This window comes from Fringilla coelebs (genome assembly GCF_963513975.1).
Source record: "Fringilla coelebs genome assembly, chromosome: 12".
Classification (NCBI taxonomy): domain Eukaryota; kingdom Metazoa; phylum Chordata; class Aves; order Passeriformes; family Fringillidae; genus Fringilla; species Fringilla coelebs.
Genome location: NC_140038.1, coordinates 21,735,392 through 21,761,647, shown reverse-complemented (window position 1 = coordinate 21,761,647; position 26,256 = coordinate 21,735,392). Strand labels below are relative to the sequence as shown.

Genomic DNA, 26,256 nt, shown 5'->3' with positions numbered 1-26,256 from the left:
TCCAGGCAAAACTAAGCTTTTAATTAAAAGAATTAGCAATTCTTACTTACTTAAATGATGACACATTAGTAGGTATGACCCAGCAGGAGTAATCTTACCCTGTGTGTGCACAAAGATTTCCTCCAGCTGCTTGGTGAGGAAGGCCAGGGTGAGGGTCAGGAGCTGCTCAGAGAAGGGTTTGCTGTGAGGCTCCATGTCATTGTCCTGGATTGCTGAGCAGAGCAAGTTCAGAGCTGGCCTGAGCTCCTCCAAATCTGCAATGATTCCAGAAACAGTTCACACATCTGCATCCTGCACTGAGCCAGGGGAGAGAGGGGTGAAATAAACCTCTCAGCTGCTAAGGTTCTTCACTTACTTCTCAGGTAGGACTGGGAGGCAGCACCCCCGGGGTGCTCAGGCCCAGGGCAGGCTGCAGACAGACTGAAAACACTTTCTTTGCTTTTTAAAAACAAGTCCACTGTGTCCAGCTGGCGATTCTCCAAACCTGCCTGGACAAACAGAAACAGAACAATTAAGCATGGATTCACAGCCATACACCATGCACTTACTGCTGGCATTCTTTCTCCATCCTCAGTGACACACACAGAAAACCAGAGGGGGTTTAAACTCTGTGTGCAGCACCTGCAGCCTGCAGTAGCAAGGTGACCTGCACAGTGCCTGCCAGGCTCCTCTGCCAGGCTCTGCTCCAGCCCTGCCCTGCATCTCCATACACAAAATGTTATTGCACCAATATGAAGTAAACACTATGAGAATCAGGCTCTGAATAAGCTTACAGCAATTTTGTAAGAACAGCACAACAAACACACAAATCTAGTTCCAAGGATTTCTTTTCATGTTTAACATTTTACAACGGGACAAAAACTGCTGCAGAAACTGGCAAAATTGCTTTTGAGTCCAATCAAGAGGGAATTTTGAGCATTGCTTTGTTCTCTTTAATTTTATTAATGTGCATTCACTTTGCTGCTGTACTTCTTCCTTCGGGTTACTCATCTGCATGGGGTTTTGCTGTTTATTCAATAACTAAACCACTTCCTTCTGCCCCTAGGTTTGAGGCACACTTTTAATTGTGTCTAAACCCACACTGGCATTGCTAAACTGCATTTAATGCTTGGAACACAGAGTTTGTTTGCAAGACCTGAGGCAGCTGTCCTCACCTCGAGGGCATGGATGGGAATGGAGCACCTCTCCCAGCCATTGAGGTGGCACAGGGAATCCACGACCCCGGCGCTGCCAAACATCATCAGCCTGGTCAGGAACTCCTCCTGAGAGACCCCAAACAGGACCAGGGACAGACCACGCTCTGAACGACACAACCAAGCCATTATTAAAGACAGAGCAGCCCCTTTTTGGGCAGCAGCATTTCTACCCACTGCTGCTTCCAGAAGAGAGAGACAAGGCTGCAGCGGCTCCGTCTGGATTTCCCCCGAGCAGGAACACAATGGAAGGCACCCACCAGCAGCCAGGTAAAACACTAAAATCCCCTAAAGCAGCTGTCTCAGGACAGTTTATGAGCCCTCACCTGTCAGCAGCAGACACAGTGGCACCTCTGCACTGCACTCCACATAGGCACTGCTCCTGCCAAAGTGGGAACACGTCACGCGCTGGGACTCAAAATCCCAGAGCGCCAGAGACAGCCCCGTGCCCTGTGCCTGCACCACAAACACAGCCTTAGCTCCAGTCACCAGTCTGCACTCCAGTTTCACCATCTCCTGGGCTGCTCCCACGGGGATCTGTGCCCACTGCTGTCCTGCACCCCCAGGCTGGCCTTGGAGTGCTGGGGAAGCCGCCCATGTGACAGCCCGGGGGACAAAGGCCACCATCCTCTCAGGATCCTCACAAACTTCAGGATCGTGATCTTCCAGATGGGTAAAAAACTGATACCAAGGCAAATTCAAGTCGTTCACCAAATCTGGAGAGCCTGGTGCTCTTCTTCTCCTGACTCTGTCCCACAGTGAGGACAGGTGTGCCTTCCAGGACCTGCCAAGGGGACAGAGCCACCTGTAACACCACGTATTACCCCAGGAAGAAAGCTTTCTCAGTTAGAAAAAATGCACTTGGAGCTCATAAAATCCATCCAGCATCCTGCATTTTAACCTTACCATGGCCCCTTTCTTTGCATTTAAATACTCCCTGCAGCCAAGCTGGATCAGCTGACAATATCCATGTTCAGCATTTTTAGTGAAAAGTTTCCTTTTCCTCACAGAAAGTGCCAATTAAAAGACAATAAAACAGACAGTTATAAATAGTTATATATAAATTATAGTTATAGATAGCTATATATAAATGTTCTACTAGTTTTTAATTGATAACAAATAGTTATTAAGCAAACAACAGTCTAATAGAATGAACTCCAGAACTGAACCTTTCTCATCTACACACCAAGTTATAACTGACATGCTCTATCAGTATCAATGTTCTGAGACCCACAGGTAACCCCAAAGCAGCAATTCCTGTTTGGAAGCTGTCCAATGCCACACCTAAAGCTGCCTTGGTCCACCCCAAGCTCAAAACATTTACAGCACAATGGCTGATTTTACCTGTCCCAACTCCAACTGAGAAAACAGACAGCAGTTTATGATCAGTGATGCAAAGGAGGCAAAGGCCAGCCAGGAGCTCTTCCCCCTGTACCTGTCTGTGCGGAAGGGCAGTGGCAGGAGCTCCATGCTGTGCTCAGAACTGGCCAGCTCATCCTCGTCCAGTCCCTCTGCAGGCTTCACTGGCAGATTTTCAGGATCTCTCTTACAGAACAAATGTTCAGGGAACCGTCTGTAAAGAAATAAATATGAAATTTCACCTTGCTCAGATGATCTAAGATGCTTTTTTCATGTTTAACTCCTCCAGGAGCTCTGGGTGCAGTTTTCTCTCAGGGTAACAGGTGAGCCATCAAAACCTGATGCTCTTTCCTGTGAGGTGGATACCACCACTTAATTACCAGCTGGCCCTAATTTATCAAGCTAAATCAGCACAGTTTGATAATTCCATATCCCACTGTACTTCTAAAAGGTTCTACCATCCACCCCTGGCACTGAGAGCACCTCATCTTCCTGGAAAAAATATGGAGGGAGAGACAAAATTTATCTGCTTGTTAACAGCATTAAAACAAAGAGATGTTATAGACACAGCTTCCTTTGTGACAGAGAATAAATTAGAGCAAGCAATGCAAGGGCAATCTTCAAACAAAGAGGGAATTTCTGCTCTAGCACAGAGGTCAGAGTGAAAAGCTGCCAGCACCCTGGTAAGGACAACCCAAATTCAGGAGCTGTGAGGCTCAGGGAGCCCAAAGCCCTGCCCTGGAGCTGTACCTGAAGTAGGAGTTGAGCTGCACAGCCAGGGCCCAGTGGCAGCTGTTGGTCACCACGGCCGTGCTGAGGTCAGGGGACACTGCCAGGGCAGCCAGGGGGGACCCAGGGGCTGGGCCCTGCCCAGCTGCCAGGGTGACACCCACCTTCCCCAGGGTGGCACCATCCGAGCAGTCAAACATGTCTGCAAACAGCATCAAGGAAAAGCCCAGGCCTGGAGGGAACAACAGAGCAGTTCCACAGCAGGGGAAGGTGCTGAATTCCGGCTCCAGGAGGAGGGAAAGGCAAGCTGACTTCACTGTGCTCTAATGGGCCAGAGGAGATGAGCAGGGACAGGCAAAGGCAGCAGCTGGTGGAGCTGACAGGCCGAGCCCCTGCTCATCCCAACACAAACCTGCCTCCCAGGCTCCCTGGGAGCCTGCAGATCATTTCTGTTCTAATGTAGCCACGAGGTGACAGCACCAATCAGCCTGTTATACACAGACCCATGAACCAAACCCCTTAATGAAACCCAGAAATCCAGGTCTGCAGTGGGAAACCCTGCACACACAGCTGTGGCACTTCTCTACAATTACCAGGATCTGACTGCACAACCTTCTCTGCAGGCACCACTTCAGTGTCTGTAAAGAAATTTCTGCTCAGCCCTGACAGCAGAGAAAAGCAACTCTGCTCTTCCAGATGATTCTCCCTGATCTCTCCTGCAAAGGATACAAATCCAGCCAGCACTGTCCAACAGGAACAGGATCCCCCTGCAGAACTGGGAGTCTGCAATTCTCCCCACTGCTCCTGGAGGCAGGGCCAGGGGGAAGCAGCTACAGGACTCTGGGGGTGAGCCTTCCCCAGGAAAGGTCAGGTGCACAAGGAGAAACTGGTTGAGCAGAAGTTTGCACTCGTTGTTTCCAAAAGACAAAATCTTCACAGAGGAAATGGAAGGCAGACCTGTAAATTTAAAGATATTTAAAGTTTGGATTACAGCCAGCTGGGGCTTTTGATTTGTAAAGCAATCCCAAGAAAATGACAGCTCATCGCCCCAGTTCCCATCCTAACTGAAGTTGGGATGGTTGGTTTTAAATCTCACTTTCTGTGCCAGGGGCATTAATTCTAGAATGATTACCCAAAACTTTTTTATATGGCATTTTCAGTGGACAATGCTATGAAGAACATAAAAAAAATCAGCACAAAATAGGATTTCAGTCAACACTGAGAAGTAAAGCTACAAATTTGGAAATAAAATATTTTAGGGAGACTGTTTAAGAACATGTAAAAGACCAAAGGCTCATTGTAACTGCACACTATGTTTGCTAATCATAAAATACAAGGTTAAATGTTTAATTTTGCAGGGTTATTGATGAGCCTTGTCTCCTTTTTCTTTCTATCAGTCCCAACATTAAAGTTAAAATTTGAGAGAGAAGGGTTGCATGTATCTTATTTAAATTCATTTTAACTTTGTATCAAACATGACCCTACAAGAGTTTAATTCTTTCTGACAATGTCACCTTTGAACACAGAAAAGTTCCCATTATTTTTCAAGCCCATGAATCCTGCTGATCCCATTGGATCAGTGTGGAGGTACCTGAAATTCCCTAGTGCTCCATCCCACTGCCTGCTCCATCCCACCAGGAGCAGCAGAACCAGAGCTGCAGTATTTCACACACGCCACACATTGAAACTTACTCACCAATGTTTTTAGCTTCAAGGAGCTTTTTCAGCGTCTCTGCCTCACAGCTGTGCAGGGAATTTGGGTTGTGTTTTCCATCCTCTACACTGAACTCATAGACAAACAGGTCATGGCATTGAGCAAGAGCCAGGAGCTTCGTCTTGTTGGACTGCGAACCATCATCTTCTGAGCTGTCCCACACGAAGCTGAAGGCGAAACATTCAGGGAGGTTATGGCTTTGTTCCCTCTCCCCATTTCCCCCACTCACAATTCTGGATGTGCACTGATTCAGAACACCAGCACAAGGGAGAGCAGAGCACCCTGCCCATTCCCAGACCTTTTCCTGGTTTTTGGGCCGCGAACCTCCCTGGTGTGTCACACCTGCTCCGTGGTGATGGGGAGGGGGCAGAGAGCGACCAGCTCAGCACGGGGCAGGGCAAAGCAGAGAGCAGAGCCTGGGACAGCCCGGAACACTGCCCAGCGCCGGAATGTCGCAGGCAGGCTGGGCACGGGCTGGAGCAGCCCGGGACAGCGGCGGTGTCCCTGCCATGGCCGGGGTGGCACTGGGCGGGATTTCATGTCCCTCCGAAGCCGAAGCAGCCGGGGATTGTGTGTGACACAGCATGCCCGCCTGCTGCTGCCGGCCACTGCCTCTGCTCAGACTGAGGCGTGCTTTTGGCTGGGCACGGCAGCTGCCAGAGCAGATGATGTTAAAGCCACCGTGCGAGCGCCGAGTGACACCCGGCTGGCCGCGGGCTGCGGGGGAGGCGCAGCTCTCGGGGCACTGGGACGCGAAGCCAACAGCCCGACAGACAGACAAACCCTTCTCGTTTGCTCTGGGATCAGCTGCCCTGCGCACACCCGGCCGGACGGACAGACAGACACCACCCGGCCCCGCCGCGGCTCCGGGAGCGCTCCCGTTGCAGGGCCGCAGCCCCGCCCGGCCCGGCCCGCACTCACTCCGCCCAGGCTCCCGGCAGGACGCTGCCCCGGGCCCGCCCGGCCCCGCCGGGCCCCAGCGACTCCAGGCGGATGCCGCCGGCCAGCAGCACGGTGCCCAGGGCGTGCCGGGCTCTGCTCAGCCGCACCCGCGCCGCGCCCCGCGGCTGCCCCGAGCGGGGCACCAGCAGCACACGCAGCTCCGCCCGGGCCCCGGCCGCCGCCATCCCCCGGCCCGGCCTCAGCGCCGCCCGACGCGCCCGGCCCGAGGCGCCGCCATGCCGGCGGGGCCGCCCCTCGTTCCGGTCAGCTGGGCGCCGCCGGGCCGCGACTACAACCCCCAGCACGCACCGCGCGGCAGCAATGCGCGATGGGAGCTGTAGTTCCCCCCGGCCCGCCGCTTCAGCAGAATTTTATTCTTTAAGAAGAATTCTCCGCATATTCTCTCTGATTTCTCTTGTAGATGGATCCCCATGGCACATCTGTGTCCCCACTTTGGGGCAACGGCTGTCGCGAGGGTCCCTCTATGTCCGGGAGCTGTCCCGGGGTCTCTCTGTGTCCCGGGAGGGTCCCTTTGTATCCCCACTCTGTGTCCCGGGGCTGTCTCTGTGTCCCCTCTCTATGTCCCCGGGTCCCTCCGTGTCCCCCCTCCGTGTCCCGGGGGTCTCTCTGTGTCCCGGGGTGTTCCTTTGTGTCCCAGGTCTGTGTCCCCACTCGCTGTCCCAAGGGTCTCTCCGTGTCCCCTCTCCGTGTCCCCACCCCGGCCGCGAGGCCCCGCCCCACATGGGCGTTGATCCCCGTCCCTCTCGCCCATTGGTCCGCTCCGGCCCCGCCCCCGGCTGCCATTGGCCGGTGGCCGCCCCGCCCAGGCGGAAGCGCGGCGGGCCGCGGGCCGATGGCGGAGCGCGGCCATGGCGCTGGCGCTGGCGCTGCTGTGGCAGGCGCTGGCCCGGGTGTGGCGGAGCCCCGCCAGTAGCGCCCGCCATGCGTCCCCGAGCCGCGCCATGGAGCACGACAGGGCCCTCGAGGTCTACGGTGACTGCCGGGGGGCGCGGGGGCCGTGGGGGGAGCCCCGGGCGCGGTGCCGGTTTGCCCTTGGGGGCTGAGGGGGAACGCGCGGGGTCCTGAGGGGCTCAGAGCGCCGAGGAGGCCCCGAGGGGCTGGGCAGGGAGAAGGGGCCTTCGTTGGGATCGCTTGTGGCTTCCAAAGATGCAACATCAGCAGTGCTGGAAGGGGTGCTCGTGAACATCCCTTTCGTGAAACCCAGGGAAGATCCCTTATGTGCTCGCTTGTCTCAGATATAATCCGGACTATCCGGGACCCGGAGAAGCCAAACACTTTGGAAGAACTGGAAGTGGTGACGGAAAACTGCGTGGAAGTGCAGGAGATAGGGGAGGATGAATATCTGGTCATCATCAGGTTTACACCAACAGTACCTCATTGCTCCTTGGCCACTCTCATCGGTGAGATCCTTTAGTGAGATCAAAGAGCTCGGGGTCCTTTGAGGCTGGCTGGATGCCATCCGTCCCAGGGCAGATTCAGTCTTGCCTGGCTGTGTTGGTTTGATCAGGAATTGCAGCTTGAGAACCCAGCCAGCAGTGCAACCAAACCAAAAACCAAACCAAGCAAAAAAACCCCCCAAATCCAGAGAAATGGGGACTCCCATCTGTTTGTGTCACGTTAGGGAATCTCTTCAAAGAGACATTCCTCTCCAAACTCTGCTGGGAAGTGGTACAGAATTCCTTCTTTGTATCCTCCAAGTTACTTCAGTAATGTTATTAATTGAGTTTGTCAGCTCTTAAACTTAAAAGACAACCAAAAAGACAACTTTCTGCTTGTCCCCTTTCCCTCTGTGGCTTGTGCTGCTCAGAGTACAAAAGGACACTGTCAGTTACATTGGTTGTTAAAGATGGATTCTCTGAAAATGCACCTCAGACCTTCAAATTTACAGGAAAATCTCTTTTGTGTTCTCTTTCAACAGGCCTTTGTTTAAGAATAAAACTTCAGAGATGTTTGCCTTTTAGACACAAGGTAAAGTGCCTGGTTTGAAGCCTGTGTTAAATTCCATGAATGAATGGCAGCATCCCTAAATTAAACACAGACCTTTAGAGACCTGACCCCAGTAATGTAAAGAACACATTAATTACCTGAGGGTGGCTGCAGCTGATTTGTGGGTGGTGGTTCTGGTTTTGTAGCTGTTCCACGTTCCCAGCTGAGCACTGCAGCTGTCCCCTCCTGTGGCAGCAGGGATGACAGCCCTGTGTGAGTGGGGATGGGGTTCTCCTGCCAGGAGGAAAGAGTTCCACTGCTGTGGCACCCCTAACACTGCTGATCTCTCCTCCAGCTGGAAATCTACATTTCTGAGGGCACACATTCCACGGAGGAGGACAGTGAGTAGAGCCCGCGCATGCTGCTGCTTCAGCCTCTTGTGCTCTGTCCTCTGCTCCCCTGCCTCCCCAGAAACCAATCCCTTGTCAGAGCTGCAAACCCGGTGGCATCCAGGTGTTCCCAGGCTGTGGTGGCTCTGTGACCACCTGCTGGCCGCTGGTTTGCTTTTATAACAACCCCCCCCAGTTGTGGCAGGCGTTTGTAACAAAAGCTGAATAATTGACACCAGGAGCTGCCTCAGCTGTCGGCCCCGCTGTCCTGAACTCCCCACCCCAAATCCAGACATTTCTCAGGCAGGTTTTGCAGGAAAGCTGGCAGGACCTGGGTGTTCTGCCCAGCCAGAGCCAGGCCCTGTCCCAGCAGTGCCCAGAGCGTTCGGTGCCTGCCAGAAATGGGAGATTGTGGTTAAAGAGCTGCCAACTGAACCTGGGCCACTCATTTACCCTGAATTTCACTCTTGGGTTTGGGACACGCCACTGGAACACCTCACACCCTTTTCCTGAGCTGGAAAGTGACAGGAATTATTAAATTATTATTTCCCACGGTTGCTTTGTGGTGGCTGCACCTGCACCTTGCCCATTTCCCAGCAATGCCCCTGGAAATGCCCATTTCTGCTGAGCCCCTGAGGCCTGTGCTGGGTGTTTTGCAGTCAACAAGCAGATCAATGACAAGGAGAGGGTGGCAGCAGCCATGGAGAACCCGAACCTGCGCGAGATTGTGGAGCAGTGCGTCACTGAGCCCGACTAGGGAGCCGGCCCCGGCACAGCCCTGCTGCAAGCTGAGCAAACCAGAGTAATCAAGGCCTTGGGGTTTATACTTGAGTTGTTTTTATCTTCCATGTGGTTTTTTTTTAAGAGAAATCGTTTATAAGATAGGTTTAAATTATGAGGAATGAGTCTCTAAAGAAAGCTCGGTGTATAGTGCTGGAAGTTTGTAATTTTTGGTGTCCAGAGGAATATTTTGTGATTCAAAGCAACACATCTGCATTGCCTTCTGAGAGACGTTGTGATACAAATTCAGTTTTGCAAGTTGAATTTCTACATTGTTTCAATCACTGCACTGTAAAAATAAAACAGATTCTTGTACTGAAATGTTGCTTTCTGGGTCCTGAATTTGTTTTGGTTTCTTCTTAAGGATCAAGTTTAGATTTCTATTACAGAAATTAATTTCATTCCGTTTCTTCGGTGTTGATAAACATTAAAGCTGAAATTAATTCAGAAGAAGAATTTGGAGCTGAGGGACTGGACTAGAACAAGGAGATTTTTACTGGGACACAATTCCTGCCAAATCCTCGTGCTCTTTTCCCTGTTAGTGTCACACATTTCTGATTCTGGAAGCTTTCCTTCATAACCACCCCGAGGGTGAAGTTTCCCTACGGATGAGAACTTGATCCTGCTTTTCCTGACTTCCCTGCAGGGTGGGAGGTGACAGCATCCCCCAGCCCCTCCTTCTGCTGGCTGCCACTGTCCTGCTCCTGTCACTGCTCCCTCACTGCCCTCACCTGGAGCACCCATTACATTTCCAGCTGCCCACCTTTCCCATTCCCCAGGGCTCCTTCCAGCAGCTCTGGATCTGAGCATGGATTTACCTTTCCCTGGGGACCAGGCAGTTCCCTCCTGCTCCTCCTCCCAGGCAGGTGCCCAGGATCTGCTGCCTTGGCCCCTGAGGGTTTTGGGGAGCTGCTCCTCCCTGGAGTGCTCCCTGGTTGGTGGCTGTTCCATGGTGAGAGATCCCTGGGGCACAGAGCAAACATCTGTGGGGATTTCAGGGATTTGTGGCAGTTTTAATAAACCCCATAAAGCTTCCCTGGGGGCATGGAAGCATGGAGTGGACTCAGCATTATAAACAGGGAATGTTCCCCTTGGCAAACCAGTGAACTGCTCCGTGGCACAGCAAGGCCCCTCCCCTCAAGTGCCAAATCAGCTGAAAAAATAAATTAAAGGGAGAGAACAATCTCCTTTTTTCCACAGGTTCGTGCAGGTGTGAAAAAACACTTCCAAACTCCAGTTACTTAGCTTCAATTAAATTTCAGTTCGATTTCAAACTCCTTTGTAGCCCCATGGACAGATGTGCCTCATGTGCCAGCACAGGGGACACGTCCTGTGTCCCACCCCATGGCTGGGAAGGGGCCCAGGCAGGTCCTGCAGGCATGGACCAAATGCTCCAGGAGCCTGAGCTGCCATTATCTGCTGCCTTCTTTCCTGGAATTTGCTCTTTTTTTTTTTGCCCTCCAGCAGGGAGGTTGATATTTTCTTTTCAGAATGCAGATATCTCTGCCAGCACGGAGGTTCTGTGGATCCTGGGGCCAGGAGATAGCAGCTCCTTTGTATTTACAGCGGGGAAGGACAACTGCAGAGGGCACCAGCGACCCACGGCATCGCTGCGCCGGGAGGAGCCTGCGGGGACCCGCCCGGCTCCGGGGCCGGACCGGGGACCCAGCCCGGGGAACCAGCCCGGGGACCCGCCCGGCTCCGGGGCCGGACCGGGGACCCGGCCCGGGGAACCAGCCCGGCTCCGGGGCCGGACCGGGGACCCAGCCCGGGGACCCAGCCCGGGGACCCGGCCCGGGGACCCGCCCTGCTGCCCCTTTGCCAGAGTCCCGACACGCCGAGCGACTTCCAGCAGCCTCTGGATTCCAGCGGCCTTTCCAGGGCTGAAATCCCGTTTCCATCCCGGAGCTCCCGGCTGGAGGAGGAAGAGGGCCGGGGGCTGCTCCCCTGCCCCAGGGCCGGGCAGAGCGCTCGGTTTGCACACACTTTCCTCGGGGTGTAACTTACTCACGGCAGATGGCAGCGGAGCAGTCGCGTGTAGAGACAGAGCTATTTTTATCGCTTGGGTATTTCTAAATGTTTACACCCGGCTGAGCCTTCCCTCCGAGCAGGGCAGGGGGGCTGTGGGTTGGTAGCAGCCCTGCCCTCCCATAGCACATGTGGAACAGCTTTACTGAATTTCCCAACCAAATGATTGCTCCGGGTGAGCAAACGCACCGTGCCCTCGTACCAGCTGGGGAAGGGGCAGCCCCTTTCCCTCCTGCCCTTTTCTGTGCTTTACTTCCCACCGGGAATGTCCCCGTGCAAGGGGCAGCCCCGGGATGAGCTGCTGGAGCAGTGGCTGGGGTGCAGCACCCCGAGGTGGGTGGCTGGGTGAGGGCTGTTCCCTCCCGGAGCAGCTGGCAGGGATCAGCTGCCAATTAAAATCCAAACAAAAAGATAAACCAGTGGCACTTTTCAAATCCTTCCCTTGCTGTCCTGGCTGTGCTGCCCCTCTGTGCTGTGCCCGTGAAGCTTTTCTGTGCAGCACAAGGAGGTTTTAAGAACAAGAGGCAATAAACCCATTTCTTATTATTATCTGGAAAGGGCAGGCAGGAGCTGAGCTGCTCCTGGTCCCTCTGGCTTTGCCGCCTCCTCGCCTGCCCAGGCTGGGCCTGTGCCCCTCCCAGTCCATGGTGAAGGACTGGTGACCCCTCTGGCTCCTTGGGAACTAAAGCCCTCCAGCTGAGGCCACCTGGGCTGGACAGAGGCGCTGGTGAGGTCTGAGCTGTGACCACAGGTGCTCTGCCAGGAGGGCCGGCGGCTCCCGGGGCTGCGGGAGCGCTCGGAGCGTCCCCGAGGGGCTGAGACACAAACAAGCTCCTCCACCAGCAGCTGCTGCTTCCCAACCAACGAGCTCCTCTTCCTTCCTGAATGCAGCGTGGAAATGTCTGGAGGTGACCCAGGCAGGCACAAAGGTCTGATTTGTGATCTGAAGCCAAAAGGCTCTCTCAGAGAGTCTCCCAGGACATCATGGAATCACGGAGTGCTTTGGGTGGGAAGGGACCTGAAAGCCCATCCAGTCCTACCCTGTGGCAGGGGGAGGAACTGGATGGGCTTTCAGGTCCCTTCCCACCCAAACCATTCCACAATCTTATTTCAAACATCTTTTGATCCACGAGCCCTTTCCTCCTTTCGCCCCACTGCAGCAGCTCTGTCTGAATAACATCCTGCTTGTGTTGAGACAATAAAAGCGTCTTTAGAAGAAGAAAAAAGGCATTTCTACATCCCATCCGAGCCTGCCCTCTGCCAGTGGGAAGCCATTCCCCCTTGTCCTGTCACGCCAGGCCCTTGTGAAGAGCCTCCTTCCAGGGACGCTAACTGGAGGTGTCTCACTAAAGGAAATACTGCAGATATTTAAGCCAGATGTGTTTTATTGTCACTGATAATGCAGTTTCTGTGCTTGTTATGTGGCTAAAAATGTCCTGGTGTCCCCCAGGAGGGATTATCCTGTGCCCTCAGCCAGCCACAGCTGGGACTCTGCATGTGGAGAGGCACTGCAGGAGGGGCTCACCCGGTCCTGTGCCACAAATAAATTGATTTGCAGAACTGATTTACCCCATCAACCCGGCTCACGTTTTAATCAACAAATCCCAGTTGCAAAGGGCAGCTGTGAATGATTTTCAGACGCAAACTGATCTTTCCTTCCTGCTGCCAGTGCCTGAACCATCTCCAATTAGCTGCAAACCTTCGGAATTCCCCAGGGGGAAAGAGAAAATGTGAAACCCACCTGCTTCCTTCAGTAACTGTTTAATTTAACACACTTCGTGAGCTGTGGCCATGAGACCCCAACACAGGGGTCGTCCCTTTGCAGTCCTGGGAGGGTGACAGGGTGTGGGACAGATGGTGCTGGGGACAAGGAAACCAGGACTGGACACGGGTTCTTGGACCATAAAAACTTTACACCACCTTGGAACGGAATAAAGCACAAATGGTGAGGTCATGGCTTGTGTTTTACATACAAATCACACACAGGAATTTGGGCTGAGTGCTGCTGCACCTGGAGCCCTGCAGCCCGGGATGGGCTCCAGCCTGACTCTGCCCATGCAGGGAGGATTGCCCTTCAAGGTCCCCCAGTTTTAGGGCACCCTCCACAGCCTGAAGAGTTATAAGGAAAGGAATTCCTACCTAAACGCTCCTGCCCTCCTCCAGAGACCAACCTGGCAGGAATCCCTCCCGAGACAGGGAGGGATTTGTTCCCACATGGCTCTGGGAGCAGGCAGTAGGGGCTGTGCCTCAGAGCAAATTGCATATTCTAGTTAAAAATCAGCTAACCTTAACAGAGGAGAATCTAGATAAGCAGGAAAAAAGGGGTTCAGCCCAGAAGGCCACAGAAAAACACCTTAACCAAGCATTACACTGCTACACATAGAGAAATCCAGGGACTGAGCTCTTGGCTGCCCAGGAGGGAGGGGACGTGCCACTCACTGCCAGGGCAGCTTCCCCCTCCTGCCCAAATGCATGCAGGGGAATGCCCTGGTGGGCTCCAGCCTCGGTGTCCCTGGTGATGCCCTCTGCCCCAGAGGGACACAGCAATGGCTTTGGCAGAGGAAGGCAGCAATGGGGAGACAGAGCCCTGCACAGCCCCAACTGAAGCTGAAACTTCATTCCTCTGCCCTGCCTCCACTTCTTAAATTAAATCTATTTAGCTTCAGTGCGTAAACATTTTAATGAAAATTACAGGAGTGGGTTGCCAGCTTCAAGTCCCTTAAAGGAAAAAAAACAAATCCCTACCCCAGAGGGTGGGCAGAATGCTGAATGCTCACCTCAGAGATACAAAAATAATAATAAAAATCAAGGTTCGTGCTGGCCAGCCAACACCTTCGAGAGGCTGCAAACGTCAAATGATAGCACCATAAGCATTTCTGAGAGGTCTTCCCCAAATTATTGCTGCTTTCAGCTCCCCTTTCCCTCTGGTGTGGGGCAGGGCAGCACGCCCGGGATGCCGGTGGGAGCAGCCGCAGCCCAGCAGCCCCGGCATGGTTTGAGCACCGTTGGAGCACACGAGTGACAGCCAGCCCGGGCACACGGAGCGCGGCGGGTCCCGGCAGCCTGCGGACGGACGGACGGCGCTGTCACCTGCGGGACAGGCGCTGCTGGCCGCGCTGGTGGCCGCGCTGGCCGCAGCTCCGGCAGCACTGGGCGCGCACGGTGGGCAGGGGGCACCGGCCCAGCAGCCGCAGCGTCTGGCAGAAGGCGAAGCTCAGGCGGTCGCGCTCGCAGGGGACACCTGGAGGGGAGGCGGGAGCACGGGAGGGCGTCAGTGCCGGTGTCACCGCGGCCACCGGCTGCGAATGAGATGATGGCTAAAGCCCCTTCCAGCCCAAACTGCTGCGGGGTTCTGCGGCAGCTGGCAGAGGCTGGGGACACACGGACAGGGCAGGGCCCTCCCGCACCGGGGGCGCTGCCCATCCCCGCAGGAAGCACACCTGCGCTGCCGCCAGCACCTCCAAAGCACCTGCCCAGGGCACAGAGGTGCAGGGGACAACCCCCCCACAGTGTCACCTCCTGCCAGCCCCCAGCCCCCCAGTGCCAGTGGAGCAGCGGAAAGGCCAGAATTCCTTTTTCTTTGAATTGTTTTGGTTATTTTGAGAACCTGCATCATCTGGTTTGCTTCCTGCAGGTGTCCTACAGCCCTCAAAACAACTCTGGTGCTGCTCTGCGGATGGGCTTTGTTTTGGGAACAGCTGCTCCAGTGGCAGCCCAGGCCTCCCCTGGCTCAGTCCAGCAGCACAGACCCATCCCCAAATACACATGGTTTATATGAATACAGAGCTGCTTTGTTCGAATTTTTGATTTCCTCCTTCTCTATCTCAGAGCAAGGCACGACTCGCTGAGCCTGCAGCTTCGCACCCAGCGGTGTCAGACTCACTTAAATTACATCAACTCAAACCAAGCCTAGGCTTAAAATCTTAGATTCTGTGATTCCAATTTTACCTCCTGTACAAGGAACTAAAATAGATGACAGCTTTTCTCTGGAAAAGGGCAGAGTTGATGCACTCTGGGGCCAACTCCCCATTGCTTCTCCCTGGGCACCCTCCAGCGGGACCACGCAGAGCAGGGGCAGAAATGGGGCAGGGCAATGGGATTTCTCTTTCTCAGGACACTTCTCTGCAGGGACAAGGCTGTGACCGAGCCAGGGGAGCTCTGGCTGACCACTGCCCCTCACCCTGTCCTCTCTGGGAACAAAGGCTGGGCCGAGGGAAGGGCTGCTGCCCCCATTCCCACGGGAGGAGCCGAGCCTGGCAGATGCAGAGCAGAGACTTTTCCCCCAGTTTGGGACTTCAGTCACAACGCCCTCCCCCAGCCCAGCAGAGAGGAGGTCACTACACTGCTCTAAAACTTACTTTCTGTTTCAGCTGAGGTATTTCCTCCCTGCCTCCCGAGCTGCAGCTCTTTGTGCCCAGCCAGAGTGTCCCTGTGCCCCCAAAAAGCAATTTATCACTGCACTGCTGGACCAACAGTGCTGAGAGAGCGGGATGGAGAGGATCCCAGCTTCACACCACACCTCAGCTGGGGGGCTCACTCCAGCCCTGCCTGCTGGGACAGCAGCAGTGGGTTTTCCCTGCTGGGTGAGCTGAGCAGATGAGAAATCTCTGCCCAGCCCACCCCAGACCTGCTGTGGCAGCACCAGAGCCACTGGAAAAAGGGAAGTGCTTGTTGGTGCTGTGCTCCACGGGGCTGTCAGGGAAGTATTCCCTGGGAGCATCCCTGTGGCTCCACAAGGCACCCCCTGAACCCCCAGCCCTGCTGCACTGGGACACTGGAGCACAGGAACACCGGTGCTGCCATTTGCTGCAGGACAGGGATGGCTCAGCAGGGCTCCTGAACCACCTCAGGGTGTCCCATGGCAGTGGCAGCCAGCCTGGCTGCCCACAGAGGGGTGGGAATGTCCTGGGCACTGCTGGGGGATGCTCTGCCCAGGCAGAGCCTGCCCAGCCCCTCAGGACATCCAGACCTGCAGCTTCCTAGAAAGTTATTTATGGATCACAACCAAGCTGCCTCCTGCCTTCCTTGGAAAGAGCTGGGAAGGCTCACACTGCTTTCCAGGCTTGGAGTGATGGTTCAGCTCTTTCCTGCTCCCTCTCTAGCAGGTCAGCACCCTGGGCCCATCAGGAAATTCCTGTCCCTGCACCGTGCCCAGGCAGCACCGAGCCCACCCTGCCAGGGGTCACTGCTCTCTGAACACCTCCTCAGCCACCCAGGACGGGGTCACTGTGCAAAACAGCAGGGATGGGCTTGGGCATGGGGGAGAAGAGCCAGCACCCTTGGCTGCAGGCTCTGCTGACCTTACAGGAGACCCCAGCAGCACCCCGGGGTCCCAAGCCAAATGGCCTCACGGATCATCAAACACCCAACTCGGAAGGGACCCACAGGGATCCTCCAGCCCGAGTCCTGGCCCTGCACAGGACACCCCCACAATCCCAGCCCAGGCCTGAGAGCGTTCCCAACGCTCCCTGGACTCCATGCAGCCAGTGGGAGTCGTAGAGGGGTTGAGTTCCCATCACTTTCCCAGATCCTGCTGCAGTCTCAGGGTGGATGCGTGCAGGGTCAGCCTCAGGTCTGAAAATCTTGGCTGAGCTTGTGATTCCTCCCTGGAATTTGGTCTTGGGCAGGGGAGGCTGTAATAAGCACTTAATTTGTCAGCTCTTCAGAGAGGGACCTACAGAACCCATCCAATTTTCATTGAATCCTTTTACTGCTATTTCTTTCTATTAACAATTTTTTATATAATGCTCACACTTCATTTGGAAACACGTTCCATCAGTCTGTGCCAAAGAAATAGCTTAAAGCAGGGCTTTAAAAATCCAGGCTAAGTCAGCACATTAGAGACTGAAAACCCCCACCTTTTTTTGGGCTGTTTTTTTAGGTCGGTGTGGAAGTCGCTTTAAATTTCATTTAAGCTTCTGCCAGCCAGGCCTAAGCTTTTACTTTTATTCCTGGGAAAAACAAACTTCCTGGAACACGTTTTGTAAAAACAAGGCAAGGTTGAGCTTGGAGCTGAGCTAGCAAATCCAGGGAATTAGGCTGCTGACCTCTGGCCCTCGGGATGCTCTCGGAGCCAGGGCAGAATTTAACAAGTAAATTATCCCAGGGTCCTGCTCTGGGGCTGAGGTGCCTCCCTGTGGTGTCTGGCCAGCATGAAGGGATGGAGGGGATGGAGGGGATGCACAGGGTACGTGGGGTGCATCCCCACTGACACGGCCACAGCTGGGAAAACTCGGAGAAACCCACAAACCCCACAGTTTTCAGATGTAGACAACATCTTTCCCTGCTGCAGACAACATCTTTCTCCTACATTTTATCAAAACAGGGAGTCCTTTCTGCAGCATCCCCTTCCCACTGGCTCCTGCCGTTAATTAGCAGCTAATTAATTGCTCTCCATGCCTCACTCAGCAGCACCTCCTGGCCTCACCACTTGGATAGGGACTTACACGCTCAAATGACAGAGAAAATTGGGATTTGCTGCAATTATTTCCCACATGGATCCCTTGTGGATGAACTCTGTGACTTGCAGAACCATGGACAATTTCATTTCCTTGCTCAGAGCAAGCAGGAGCACCACGTTTAATTGCCAATTAATTGAAATACAGCCAGCCCTGGATGAGGAGCTGGCAAACAGGAGCAGTGGGACAGAGATGGTGCCAGGGCCTGACCCCGTGTGAGCAGAGCCTTCACTCCCTGGCCCCCAGGCACTGCTGCTCCCAGGACGTGGGCTGGGCTCCATCTCACTCCCAGAGGAGCTGCACCACTAGGTACACACTGGTCCTGCACCTCATCCCTTTGGAATTCCAAGCTGAGACACCTGTGGAACAGCTGTGTTTGCTGCTGGAGCCAGGAACTGCCCCCCTCACCTGCCTGGCACCTCCTGGGGCAGGTTTGGGGAGCTCAGAGACCTCCCTGGTATCAGCTCTGGAGAAACAGGCAAGGGAGAACTGTTTCATTCCATGGCATGACCACGATGAGCGCCCAGGGCTGCCCTGCTCTGTCCTGGCAGGGATGTGTCACCACCACCAGGATCTGCCGTGTCCAGCACAGCCACCACCCTGCAGTGACCAGCTGAGTGACCAGCTTCACTCACCCTGATTCCTCCTCCAGTACACAGCATTTCCCACTTTTCTGCTTTAAATCTGTCTGATCTGCTGGATAAACTGCTGCAGCTTCTCCAGGCCCCCATGCTGACCTGGGGCTCTGCTCCATTCCACAACACCACAAACAATTCCCAGATAAATGTCCCCAGCCTCTGGAGCATCACACAGAGGCACTGGGATGCCCACGGCTCTGGAGCTCTCAGGAGCCATCTAAGGACACCCTCACAGCTGGCTGCAGCTGTAAGGCAACAGCCACATTCAAAAATAACCTTGGTGGAATCTTCAATTAATTTATAACCTGGCAACAGCTCAGGACTCTGGTTCTAATTAATCCCGACCTCCTTTAATTGGGGAGCCGACTGCTGTGAGATGTTTGTTTGTTTGTGCTTCATCTGTTCCATCTCTGCTCCAAATCCATCTGATAATGGTTTGAACGTTTAAACCCTACTGGGGTTATTGGCATTTTGTGTCCAGCGAGGACATGACCAGTCACAGAGCCAGCCCTGTTCTGCAGGTACTGGAGCACCTCGTGCCAGAGGAGGGAGAGGCTCCTTGTGCTCCTCACAAAAACACAGATTGCTCCAGCCTGAGCCCATCTTGTGCAGAAAAGATCCCCTAAAGCACAGGAAAGGGCTGGAGTTACATTTATGTCTTTCTGGGAGCCTTTGCCTGAGCATTTACACATCTGGGATTTCCTGCCATGTGAAAGTTTTGTTCCCCTTCATGCTTTGGCTGGAAACGTTTGTATTTCCAAGAGGCGTTTCCTGCCCTGGGCTGCAGCCAGAGCATTTATGTCATTTTTGATCCAGGATTTTACCATTTATTTGTGTGCTTCCTACACATCTCAGTGGTTATTCTGGTCCAGCCTTGGCTCCGCAGCTCTCATCACCAAGCCTGGCACGGAAATTTTTCCCTGACCAAAACAGCCGGAACCGCACAGCGTGTCTTGAGCAGGGCTGACTCATCATTTCCTAAATGCTGGAGTGCCCCTTGGCCCTGCAAATGCTCCAGAAAAGGAGCAGATTCATGGCTGAAAACATCCTGATGGCCAACAGTGCCGGTGCCCAATCCCAGTTAACCAAAGCCAACACTCCTGCCTGCTCTGGAACTGGTGTTGGGATAAACAAAAAGAGCTGGAAGGCTGGAATGGGTGTCCCAGGCTGCAGAGGGACCTCAGGGATGTGTGGAGCAGCCATGGATCCGACTCCTCCACCCAGGCACCAGCTACTGCTGCCCTACCTCTCAGCCCTCCTTTGGCCAGCAAACCTCCTGCAGGTCCAACAATACCTGCTGGGCAGCCAAAGAGCTTTTCTTTTGCACAGACACATTAAAGAGATAAAGCTGGTAAGTGACTGACATGCTGATATCAGTGACATCTAATCCCTCATTCTACTGCTATTCTGTAAGTGCTGTTAACCCTTGCAGTGCCCAGATTTCTGTCTCCCAGGGAACTGCCTGGTGCTTGGGATGTATCTCTGTGAGTGGAAGAGGGAGAAGAGGTCAAGTGAGTGCCCGTGGTGTGGCCAAGCACTGTGGCTGCAGCTGGGGCAGGCAAACGACAAACAGGTTGAAATGGGGCTGGCTCCCTGGAGCACCTGTTCAGACACACCTGAAGATGCTGGAGAACTGCTCCTTTATTCCATTTTCTCATGCTGGGCCCAGCCTGTTTCACAAGTCTTGTGCTCTGGGACTTTATCACTGAACAGCTTCCTGAAAGCTCCATCACTGGCTATTCCCCTGTGCCTTCCTTTTCCTGAATGCCCTGGGGTGTCCCTGTGCTGGGTGACAGTGCTGGGTGACAGTGCTGACCCCAATAAGCACATCCCAGCTCACATCCGTGCCAGCAAAACCCTGCCTGGCCCCTTGAGGGACGGGTGCTCTGGACGTTTACAGACAGTTACAACATTCCCACTGAATCATCAAGTAGCCCAGTCAGCCTTACACAACCCACGTAAGACCTGCTCCCTCCATCTCCCCCAGACCATTCTCCAGCCCGGTTCTGCCAGCTGCTCACCTGGCTCCGAGCTGTCACACTCCTGGGGGTTGCACTTCTGGGTGCTCTCTGGCCACGGCTCGTGGTCACACAGGCTGCTGTCCTCCTCAGCCACCCCGGTCCTGGTGTCGATGCACTTCACCTGGCGCCGCTGGATGCCCCCTCCGCAGGGAGCTGAGCACTGTGGGGACCCGGGACTCAGCCTGGGGACAGCCCCAGAGCCACCCCAGGGGAAGGGCTGGGTCCCCATTCCCTGCAGGTCCCCGGGGCTCAGCCTGGGGACAGTCCCAGAGCCACCCCGGCTCCCCATGCCCTGCAGGTCCCCATGGGGGCTCAGCCTGGGGACAGCCCCAGAGCCACCCCGGGCTCCCCATGCCCTGCAGGTCCCCGTGGGGGCAGCAGCCCGCTCACCTGTCCCCAGGAGCCCACCACCCAGGTGGTGCAGGGCTGGCTGTTGCAGGGCCGGGTGCTGTTGGGCCTCAGGCTCTCCTCGCAGCGCCCCGGCTCCGGGCACGTCACCAGCCGGGCCTGCTCCCCGCCGCCACACGGCTCCGAGCACTGCGGGACACACCCGGCACGGCAGGCTGAGCCCTGCCCGGCCCTGGGCCTGGAGGGGCTCCAGGAGAGCGGGAGAGGGGCTGGGGACAAGGGATGGAGGGACAGGACACAGGGAATGGCTCCCAGTGCCAGAGGGCAGGGATGGGTGGGAGATTGGGCAGGAGTTGTGAGGGTGGTGAGGAGCTGGGATGGAGTTCCCAGCACAGCCGTGGCTACCCCTGCATCCCTGGCAGTGTCCCAGGCCAGCGGGACATTGGTGCTCGGAGCCACCTGGGATAGCACAGGTGTCCCTGGCCTGGCGGGGCGGGACGAGCGGTGCCCAGGCCAGCCCGTACCTCTCTCCAGGAGGACGTGTACCAGTCCAGGCACGGGGCACTGTGGCAGGGCAGCTGTGCCAGGGGCTGTGCCAGCCCCGCCTGGCAGTGGAAGGGCCGCAGGAGCCGCTGGTCCCGGGTGTCAACGCAGTGAACGTCCCGCACCTTGGTGCCCCCGCCGCAGCTCCTGGAGCACTGGGGAGGACACAGAGCCACGCTGGGGAGGGACACAGAGCCATGGTGGGGAGGGACACAGAGCCACGGTGGGGAGGGACACCGAGCCACGCTGGGGAGGGACACTGAGCCACGGTGGGGAGGGACACAGAGCCACGGTGGGGAGGGACACAGAGCCACACAGGGGAGGGACACAGAGCCACGGTGGGGAGGGACACCGAGCCACGCTGGGGGAATCCCTGTGGGGATGCGAGGCGACCCCAGGGACACGCTCTGCCCTGGGCTGGGCTCAGCTGACACCCCACCTGCTTTCCCCTCTCACTCTAGGCCAAGCCAGAGCACAGTCTGTGCAGCTCATCTGTCACTAGCACCCCTCTGAAACCAGCTGGTTTCCAGCTGGAACCAGAACTTGATGCCTTAAAGAACTGATGATCCCACCCAGAGCAAGGAGGGCTGCTCCCCACCACCAGCCCTACCGAATTCACCCAACCCAACTGCAAACAGGCCCTGGCAGGGCAGAGTGGCCAGAACATAGTCCAGAGAAATCGTGGAACCAGAGAATGGCTTGCAATGGACCGTAAAGACCACCTTGTTCCAAGCCCCTGCCATGGGATGACACCCGCTGGACCAGGCTGTCCAGCCCCACCCAACCTGGCTTTGCATCAAATCACTTTGTTTAGCTTTTACAAATTCCTGACTTTTTTACCAGCCCAGGACCAGGAAAAATGAAAATACCGCGGGATGAATAGTTTAAACCCCGTGGCAAACCTTAACCTTTGTGAGCCCCAAGAGCCGTCCCCGAGAGCAGGTGTGACCCCACACCTTGTCCCATGGGGTTTGGGGAGGTTTGGGGGCCCCCCTCCCCGCAGGGCCCCGTACCTTGCTCCAGGTGCCCACACGCCAGGCCGAGCAGGGTCTCAGGGAGCACCTCCGGGCGGGGACGGGCCGGTCGGCCGCGGGACAGCCACCGTCAGCGCCGCTGCTGCAGCGCACCGGCCGCCACACCGCGCCCAGGCCGCACGTGGCCGAGCACTGCAACACAGGGAACGCGGCTGTGCACCCCAAAACCCACTGACACCTGCCCTGCAACACAGGGAACGCGGCTGTGCACCCCAAAACCCACTGACACCTGCCCTGCAACACAGGGAACGCGGCTGTGTACCCCAAAACCCACTGACACCTGCCCTGCAACACAGGGAACGCGGCTGTGCACCCCAAAACTGACTGACACCTGCTCTGCACCCCAAAACTGACTGACACCTGCCCTGCAACACAGGGAACGCGGCTGTGCACCCCAAAACTGACTGACACCTGCCCTGCAACACAGGGAACGCGGCTGTGCACCCCAAAACTGACTGACACCTGCCCTGCAACACAGGGAACGCGGCTGTGCACCCCAAAACCCACTGACACCTCCCTGCAACACAGGGAACGCAGCTGTGCACCCCAAAACCCACTGACACCTGCTCTGCACCCCAAAAACCGACTGACACCTGCCCTGCAACACAGGGAACGTGGCTGCGCACCCCAAAACTGACTGACACCTGCCCTGCAACACAGGGAACGCGGCTGTGCACCCCAAAACCCACTGACACCTGCCCTGCAACACAGGGAACGCAGCTGTGCACCCCAAAACTGACTGACACCTGCTCTGCAACACAGGGAATGCTGCTGTCCATGCCCACACCCCGAGCCCAGCTGTGCCCCAGCTGTGCGTCTGCCCAAGGAGGGTGCAGGTGAGTGGGGCTGCGGGATGACGTGGGGAGAGGACTTTCCCCTCTCAGCAATCCCACATCAGGCAGTGCTCAGGGAGGGAAGGGGAGGAACACGCTCCTCCATAGCCCGTTCCAGCTGTTTCTGCTCTGGCTGGTTCTAACCCTTCCTCTCCCTGCTCAGGGTTTGCTCCCTGGAGGATTCTCATTGCCACGGCTGCCCACAGCACAGGGGGAAATGGGGCAGCACCCTGGGGCTGGGGGTGCCTTTGCCATTTGCTAACCACTTGTTTCCTAATTAGCACTAATGACCCCAATTCTAATTAGCACTAATGACCCCATGCTGCCAAGAGCAACGTCCCAGAGCCAGCCAGGACAGGGACAGGTCTCACACCCACACTGGCCCTGTCACACTTTCAATGGGACTCACCACCTACCTCACTCCAGTTCCCGACCTCCCAGCTGGGCTTGGCCGTGGCTGCTGCAGGGGCTGATGGTGGAAGCAGAGCCTCCTCCTCCTCCTCCTCCTCCTCCTCCAGCCTCTTCTCCCAGAGCGAGGGGGGCAAAGGGGTGGGCTGGGACAACTCCTGCCCCCTGTCACTGGAGGCAGGTGTCCCTGGGGGTGCCCACAGTGAGGGGTCCCTCGTTGATGTCCCTGGGGGTGCCCACGGTGAGGGGTCCCTCGTTGATGTCCCTGGGGGTGCCCACGGTGAGGGGTCCCTCATTGATGTCCCCAGGGGTGCCCACGGTGAGGGGTCCCTCGTTGATGTCCCTGGGGGTGCCCACGGTGAGGGGTCCCTCGTTGATGTCCCTAGGGGTGCCCATGGTGAGGGGTCCCTCGGAGCAGGGATGCTGAGCGGGGTCCCATGGGAGGTCAGCTCAGTGTGGGGTGATGCCAGATCTGGGTGCTGGGACACCCCCTCTGTCCCCCATGCCCGGGGGGGCCCTGCAGTGTGGGCAGGTGGGCCATGAGCTGGGGCTGTGGGCATGGCTGGGCCCAGGACATCCTGCTGGGTAAGGCCACTGGAGCTGAGCTGGGTGGCTGGCCTGGGCATGGCAGGGGACAAGGACACTGGAGGGGCTGTTGTGGCCACCGAGGGGGTTGAGGTGGGGGCTGTGGGGCTGGGGAGCTCTGGCTGGTGCCCTCCCTGTCCCACGGGAGCCCCATCAGCACCCACAGGAGGGGGACTCACGGCAGGGTGGGGGCTGCCAGCGCTCCCTGCCACCTCCCAGCCCGAGGCCTGCGGGGTGGGCAAGGCAAGATCTGCCCTCTCCATGCCATGGGATTGCCCTCCTGCCCACGTGTCCAGCGTCCCCTCTGGCCCCCCTGCCCAGCCGTGCCGCTCGGTGGGCTGCGGGGCTGCACCGTCAATGTCACTGCTGGTGGCCAGAGCCATTTCCCGGTGAATGTCACTGCTGGTGGCCAGAGCCATTTCCCGGTGAATGTCACTGCTGGTGGCCAGAGCCATTTCCCCGTGGATGTCACTGCTGGTGGCCAGAGCCATTTCCCGGTGAATGTCACTGCTGGTGGCCAGAGCCATTTCCCGGTGAATGTCACTGCTGGTGGCCAGAGCCATTTCCCCGGAGTGCCCGTGGCCTCTCCCTGCAGAGCCGGCTGTGCCGCGTCCCTGTGCGCTCACACGGCCCTCGCTGCTGCTGCTGCCCGGTGCTGCTGGCCCGAGGGACACGTCCACCTGGGCACTGCCCCAGCCCACACCGGCTGGGTGGGGACCCCAGGGCGCGGGGACGTCCTGCCCGGGGCTGCTCCTGCTGGGCACAGCTCTGTGGGGCTCAGCCCAGGGCCCCGGGTGGCCGTGGCTCGCAGAGTCGTGGCTCACGGAGCTCTGGGTGGGCGGGTGGTGCTCAGAGTGGGGCACAGGCGCTGTATCCTCCTCCTCCTCACCCAAAAAGCCAGGGGTGGTGTATCTGGGAGTGGCTGATCCCACATCCTCGGGGACCATGCTCAGGAGGTGATTCATGGTGAAATCCCCGGGCTCTGTGTCTCGCCCAGGCACAGGGGCAGAAGTGTGCTCCTCCTCGGGGCCGGGCTGCTCCTGGCTCTCTCCTCCCAGCCCGGGGGTGAGCGGGGCCTCGGTGGGCAGCTCCCAGGGCCCCTCCGTGCCATCAGTGCTCGGCTCTGCCTTTGGCTCCTCGCCTTTGCTCTCCTTCTCCGTGAAGGGATAGTAGGACAGATCCTCGTGGAAGTTGATGAAGTTATAATCGTAGTAAAAATCATCCACAAAGACATTTCCTTTCCTGGCTGAGAAGTCCTCCTCCGTGATGACATTGACATCGTTGGACTCCGGGACGTTTGGGATTAAGGGGTTAAAATTAGGAATGTGGTTGCTGGGGATGTAATGGATTTCATTGAACACCTCCCTGCTGGAGGAGCCGCTGCCAGACCAGTCTGTGCTGTCCCATTTCTGGTGGCACTGTGGCAAGGAGCAAACCCTCTCGGGGCTGGGTCTCTGGGCAGGGTCACACGGGGTCCCCGTGCTGTTGCTGCAGTGCACCGGGCGCCTCTGGGTCCCGTTCCCACAGGTCACTGAGCACTGGGGAGGGAAGAGAGAGGGACAGGTCTGTGGGGCAAGGCCAGCAGTGGTGCCAGCGCTCCCTCTGTGAGGGCTCCATGTCCGTCTGCCAGGTCCCACCACCCACCTGGGCCCCGGACAGCTCCTGTGCCAGTCCCACTGTGGGGTACTCGCCCTGGCAGGCAGAGCATTACTGCCCAAATCCCTGCTGGAGACCGTGCCAGGGCAGGGCTGGCGCTGTGGGCACTTTGCTCAGCGTGATCCTTGACCTGCTTTCCAGCCAGAAACGGCTTTCCCGGGAGATGGAGGCTGGGAAGGGCAGGGGTGAGATGAGCTAATAGGCCTTTCCTGTGACCTATTGCCATGAATTGCATCTCTTCTTCTAGAAGAGCATTCTTTGAAGCAGGGAATAACAACATGGGTGTTGTCCAAGCAGGGAAAAAGCAAAGGTCAGGAAGGAGCTTTGCTGGGGACACACCATCCCCCCATAATGGGCTCTTTGAGATGGTCAGCACAAAAGAAACTGAGAAGCTGGAAAGGAGAACAGCAGCATTTTCTGCTGCATCTGGGGCTTGGAGCAACCCAGGCTTGTGAAAGGTGTCCCTGCCCATGGCAGGGGGTGGAACCAGATGAGCTTTAAGGTCCCTTCCACCCCAGAGCACTCCAGGATTCCCTGGTAACGCCACGTGGCCACCACCAGGCATTTCCAGAGCTGGAATCAACCATTACCACACACCAACACCGGTGAGAGGGCTGCAAGGAGCTGCTCCCCAGAACACAAACCAGCCTT

General features: G+C 56.5%; 3 protein-coding genes across 3 annotated transcripts in view; 1 reads left to right on the top strand and 2 right to left on the bottom strand.

The window, feature by feature from the left end:
- Nucleotides 1-6,177, bottom strand: part of SPG11 (SPG11 vesicle trafficking associated, spatacsin) — a 28,510-nt gene extending 22,333 nt beyond the window's left edge. Inside the window, exons 1-9 of the mRNA XM_084213945.1 lie at nucleotides 5,917-6,177; nucleotides 4,978-5,162; nucleotides 4,011-4,238; nucleotides 3,303-3,483; nucleotides 2,629-2,766; nucleotides 1,520-1,977; nucleotides 1,155-1,300; nucleotides 356-488; nucleotides 99-254 (exon numbers count right to left, since the gene is read on the bottom strand). Coding sequence (XP_084070071.1) covers nucleotides 99-254; nucleotides 356-488; nucleotides 1,155-1,300; nucleotides 1,520-1,977; nucleotides 2,629-2,766; nucleotides 3,303-3,483; nucleotides 4,011-4,238; nucleotides 4,978-5,162; nucleotides 5,917-6,122 — 1,831 coding nt within the window. The 5' untranslated portion in view covers nucleotides 6,123-6,177. The remainder of the gene's footprint in view (nucleotides 1-98; nucleotides 255-355; nucleotides 489-1,154; nucleotides 1,301-1,519; nucleotides 1,978-2,628; nucleotides 2,767-3,302; nucleotides 3,484-4,010; nucleotides 4,239-4,977; nucleotides 5,163-5,916) is intronic.
- Nucleotides 6,178-6,764: 587 nt separating this feature from the next.
- CIAO2A (cytosolic iron-sulfur assembly component 2A) lies at nucleotides 6,765-9,368 on the top strand. The gene is made up of 5 exons (XM_084213472.1): nucleotides 6,765-6,930; nucleotides 7,194-7,358; nucleotides 7,877-7,926; nucleotides 8,240-8,285; nucleotides 8,933-9,368. Exons 1-5 carry the CDS (start codon nucleotides 6,807-6,809, stop codon nucleotides 9,028-9,030), a joined length of 483 nt encoding a protein of 160 aa, XP_084069598.1. The 5' UTR covers nucleotides 6,765-6,806; the 3' UTR covers nucleotides 9,031-9,368.
- A 4,799-nt stretch (nucleotides 9,369-14,167) lies between these two features.
- Nucleotides 14,168-26,256, bottom strand: part of ADAMTS7 (ADAM metallopeptidase with thrombospondin type 1 motif 7) — a gene marked incomplete at both ends in the record, with an annotated part of 31,686 nt that continues 19,597 nt past the window's right edge. The window contains 9 exons of the mRNA XM_084213821.1: nucleotides 14,168-14,322; nucleotides 20,199-20,358; nucleotides 20,589-20,735; nucleotides 21,071-21,244; nucleotides 22,103-22,255; nucleotides 23,373-23,522; nucleotides 23,566-23,787; nucleotides 24,129-24,629; nucleotides 24,774-25,487. Coding sequence (XP_084069947.1) covers nucleotides 14,168-14,322; nucleotides 20,199-20,358; nucleotides 20,589-20,735; nucleotides 21,071-21,244; nucleotides 22,103-22,255; nucleotides 23,373-23,522; nucleotides 23,566-23,787; nucleotides 24,129-24,629; nucleotides 24,774-25,487 — 2,376 coding nt within the window. The remainder of the gene's footprint in view (nucleotides 14,323-20,198; nucleotides 20,359-20,588; nucleotides 20,736-21,070; nucleotides 21,245-22,102; nucleotides 22,256-23,372; nucleotides 23,523-23,565; nucleotides 23,788-24,128; nucleotides 24,630-24,773; nucleotides 25,488-26,256) is intronic.